Below are 4,577 nucleotides of genomic sequence, written 5' to 3'. Positions count from 1 at the left end.
ATTGACAGGACGGATTTGGGAGGAAGAGCTTGGCTCAGAAACTGCCTGATGGAGAGAGAGCGAGAGTTGGCAGAGAATGAAAGAGGTGGGGGGTGTTCTCAAAGTAAAGCTCAAAGGGTGTGAGATGGGGTTTGGGGAGTAGAGAGGATGAGGAGATGAAGACAGACAGTTAGAGAGGAAGGGGATGTTCCCTAGGAACACAATCCATTAACATATCGAACTCTCTTCCCTGAAGATAAATGTAATTGGTTGCCATGAATATACCACTCTCAATCTCTCCCTCGTTTCTCCTCGTTTCCCCCATTTATCACAACACATAAACATGAGAATGTTCCTCTCTCAATGACTTACTACTTTCATGTCTGTCTGTCTGTCTGTCTGTCTGTCTGTCTGTCTCAATGACTTACTACTCTTATGTCTGTCTTTCTGTCTCAATGACTTACTACTCTCATGTCTATCTGTCTTTCTGTCTCAATGACTTACTACTCTCATGTCTGTCTGTCTATCTGCCTTGTCTGTCTCAATGACTTACTACTCTCATATCTATCTGTCTTTCTGTCTCAATGACTTACTACTCTCATGTCTGTCTCAATGACTTACTACTCTCATGTCTATCTGTCTGTCTGTCTCAATGACTTACTACTCTCATGTCTGTCTGTCTATCTGTCTGTCTGTCTCAATGACTTACTACTCTCATGTCTGTCTGTCTGTCTGTCTGTCTGTCTGTCTGTCTGTCTGTCTGTCTGTCTGTCTGTCTGTCTGTCTGTCTGTCTGTCTGTCTGTCTGTCTGTCTGTCTGTCTGTCTGTCTGTCTGTCTGTCTCAATGACTTACTACTCTCATGTCTGTCTATCTGTCTGTCTGTCTCAATGACTTACTACTCTCATGTCTATCTGTCTGTCTGTCTCAATGACTTACTACTCTCATGTCTGTCTGTCTGTCTGTCTGTCTGTCTGTCTGTCTGTCTGTCTGTCTGTCTGTCTGTCTGTCTGTCTGTCTGTCTGTCTGTCTGTCTGTCTGTCTGTCTGTCTGTCTCAATGACTTACTACTCTCATGTCTGTCTATCTGTCTTTCTGTCTCAATGACTTACTACTCTCATGTCTATCTGTCTGTCTGTCTCAATGACTTACTACTCTCATGTCTGTCTGTCTGTCTGTCTGTCTGTCTGTCTGTCTGTCTGTCTGTCTGTCTGTCTGTCTGTCTGTCTGTCTGTCTCAATGACTTACTACTCTCATGTCTGTCTGTCTGTCTCAATGACTTACTACTCTCATGTCTGTCTGTCTGTCTCAATGACTTACTACTCTCATGTCTGTCTGTCTGTCTGTCTTTCCCTGTCTCTTTCTCTCTCTCAGGACTTGAAGAGTAAACACAGATTTCGACCTCAGACCTACACTTCTCCAACGTTCTGTGATCACTGTGGTTCTCTGCTCTATGGCCTTATCCAACAGGGCATGAAATGCTCCTGTAAGTAACGAGACGTTCGGTTTCAAGTTTTATTAGCCAAAATGCTTATTTGCAGGTTCCTTCTCGACAATGCAACAACAATAAGACATAATAAAAGATAAGAATACCAACATAAAGTAAATGGCTCAGTAGACTAGAATAAACATTTTAGCATAAGTATAGTACAGGAAGGCACAAGTTATAATCCAATATTTACATGTGTTTTGGGGACGGGGGGATTGGGGACGGGGACGGGGGGGGATTGGGGGGACGGGGGTGTTTAAATTGTGCAGTATTTGGCAATCATAATAAGAGCAGCAGTTGTGATGTGTGTAGCATGAATATACAGTATATGTGTGTAGAATGAATGTACAGTATATGTGTGTAGCATGAATGTACAGTATATGTGTGTAGCATGAATGTACAGTATATGTGTGTAGAATGAATGTACAGTATATATGTGTGTGAGTGTTTTCTTACCCCGTGTTATTATCTCTATGTGTGTGTGTGTGTGTGCTTGTGTTGGTGCGTCTTTACTTGTGTGCGTGTACTACAGGTTGTGAGATGAATGTCCACAAGCGTTGTGAGAGCCTGGTGCCCAGCCTGTGTGGTCAAGATCATACAGAGAAGAGAGGCAGGATCCACCTGACCGTCCGGGGAGAGAACGAGGACATCTTCATCACAGGTCAGAACTAAGTGGCTAGAATAGTTGTCCCTAACCACTGATAGAGACAGGGTTTACATGTCTCTGTCACCCGGTGGTGTAACGTACTAAGTAAAAATACTTTAAAGTACTACTTAAGTTGTTTTTCAGGCTATCTGTACTTTACTTTAATATATATATTTTTGACAACTTTTACTTTTACTTCACTACATTCCTAATGAAAATAATGTACTACTTTTAGTCCATTCATTTTCCCTGACACCCCAAAGTATTCGTTACATTTTGAACAGGACAGGAAAATGGTCCAATTCATGCACTTATCAACAGAACACTAAACCCTGGTCATCCCTACATCCCTAGCGCCTCTGATCTGGTGGACTCATTAAACACACATGCTTCGTTTGGAAATGATGTCTAATGTTGGAGTCTGCCCCTGGCTATCCGTACACAGGCCGAGTGGGGGAGCTGAATAAAGGCACCCACTCCCACAAGTAAGGCTCTCTGTGGTGCATCTACAGATGCCAAATCTTAAATTGATCATCCTGTTGTAGCAGGAATTTTCATGCACAGAAGGAATTGAAAACTTGTAGTGTGTTCAAGTTTAAAAAGGATTCTAAAGTTTGTCATTTCAGACTTGATTTGCCCTAATACAATTTTTATCATCCCCTACAAAAAATGTACATTCATCATAATCAACATAATATTCACATTTCCTGTTGCTGCAGGATTATTTTCCTGCTGTGAGAAACTGGGTCAAATTAAGATATGGCATCTGTATGGCCATCTATGCTATCCACTGTCTGACTCTGTCTCTCTCTCTCTTTCTCTCTCTCACCCTCTCCCTCCCTCTGTCCCTCCACCCCCCTCTCTACCCCCTCAGTGCGGGAGGCTCGTAACCTGATCCCCATGGACCCCAACGGCCTGTCTGACCCCTACGTGAAGCTCAAGCTAATCCCTGACCCCAAGAGCCAGAGCAAACAGAAGACCAAGACTATCCGCTCCACACTCAACCCCGTCTGGAACGAGAGCTTCACTTTGTGAGTGTGTGTGTGTGTGTGTGTGTGTGTGTGTGTGTGTGTGTGTGTGTGTGTGTGTGTGTGTGTGTGTGTGTGTGTGTGTGTGTGTGTGTGTGTGTGTGTGTGTGTGTGTGTGTGTGTGACGATGTGTGTGTGTGTGTGTGTGACGATGTGTGTGTGTGACGATGTGTGCGTGTGTGTGTGTGTGTGTGTGTGTGTGTGTGTGTGTGTGTGTGTGTGTGTGTGTGTGTGTGTGTGTGTGTGTGTGTGTGTGTGTGTGTGTGTGTGTGTGTGTGTGTGTGTGTGTGTGACGATGTGTGTGTGTGTGTGTGTGTGTGTGTGTGTGTGTGTGTGTGTGTGTGTGTGTGTGTGTGTGTGTGTGTACCAGTAGTTCTGGGAACTATGCACAGGGAACAAGACTTGTGTTAGCCCCAGGAGATTTATCTCAGTGGACTATTGTGGTCTTGAGGAGTACAGATGACTGGAGGTCGGATACCTGGTCGGTAACCTCTTTCACTCCCATCTCTCTCCCCAGCTCAGTGCGCGGGCGGCAGTGGGACCGTCGTCTGTCGGTGGAGGTGTGGGATTGGGATCGTACGTCTCGGAATGACTTCATGGGATCGCTGTCGTTCGGAGTGAGCGAGATATTCCGTCACTCAGTTAGCGGCTGGTTCAAACTGCTGGATCAGGATGAGGGAGAGTACTACAACATGCCTGTCCCTGACGAAAATGTAAGACATACTCTCATGCAGTGGATTATAGGTAGTGTAGTTAGAGTTATAGAATACATATATTATATATAACTATTGGTATATGTAGGTATATTTAGACTCGGAGTATGACCCAAAAAAATGTGTGTGAGGTCCCTCACTTTGGCCACCAGGGTGCAGGAGCTTCATTAAAATACACACATTGCAGGTTTGTGGTCGTGTGTGACAGTTTTATTATAACTAAGCCCTCTCCCCTCCCCCTCCTCTCTTCAATAGGAGCCTAGTGGTCTAGATGCTATTCCCCCATCCCTTCTCCCCCCCTCCCTGAGGCCTTCCCCTGTGTCTGTGTCTGTCCCTGTCCCCGTGTCTGTCCTGTCCCCCTCTGCCCCGTCAGTCCCCTGTCTGGTCACCTTACCTGCAGGACCGGTCAAGCCCAGGGTTTGCCTCCAGGACTTCAACTTCCTCATGGTGCTGGGAAAAGGCAGCTTCGGAAAGGTACTGAAACACACCTACACCTGTATGTAGACACACTGTAATAAACATAACACACCTGTCTGTAGACACACTGTAATAAACATAACACACCTGTCTGGAGACACACTGTAATAAACATAACACACCTGTCTGTAGACACACTGTAATAAACATAACACACCTGTCTGTAGACACACTGTAATAAACATAACACACCTGTCTGTAGACACACTGTAATAAACATAACACACCTGTCTGGAGACACACTGTAA

The 4,577-nt window shown here is 44.9% G+C and overlaps 1 protein-coding gene across 1 annotated transcript in view; it reads left to right on the top strand.

Annotated features, from left to right (window-relative positions):
• LOC120036642 (protein kinase C alpha type-like) overlaps positions 1 to 4,326 on the top strand; it is a gene marked incomplete at its 3' end in the record, with an annotated part of 50,067 nt that extends 45,741 nt beyond the window's left edge. The window contains exons 5-9 of the mRNA XM_038983017.1: positions 1,351 to 1,462; positions 1,998 to 2,126; positions 2,986 to 3,142; positions 3,657 to 3,852; positions 4,108 to 4,326. Coding sequence (XP_038838945.1) covers positions 1,351 to 1,462; positions 1,998 to 2,126; positions 2,986 to 3,142; positions 3,657 to 3,852; positions 4,108 to 4,326 — 813 coding nt within the window. The remainder of the gene's footprint in view (positions 1 to 1,350; positions 1,463 to 1,997; positions 2,127 to 2,985; positions 3,143 to 3,656; positions 3,853 to 4,107) is intronic.
• Between the last annotated feature and the right edge of the window lie 251 nt (positions 4,327 to 4,577).

This window comes from Salvelinus namaycush, unplaced genomic scaffold (assembly GCF_016432855.1).
Source record: "Salvelinus namaycush isolate Seneca unplaced genomic scaffold, SaNama_1.0 Scaffold1408, whole genome shotgun sequence".
NCBI lineage: Eukaryota > Metazoa > Chordata > Actinopteri > Salmoniformes > Salmonidae > Salvelinus > Salvelinus namaycush.
This window is presented reverse-complemented; position numbering and strand designations above follow the sequence as displayed.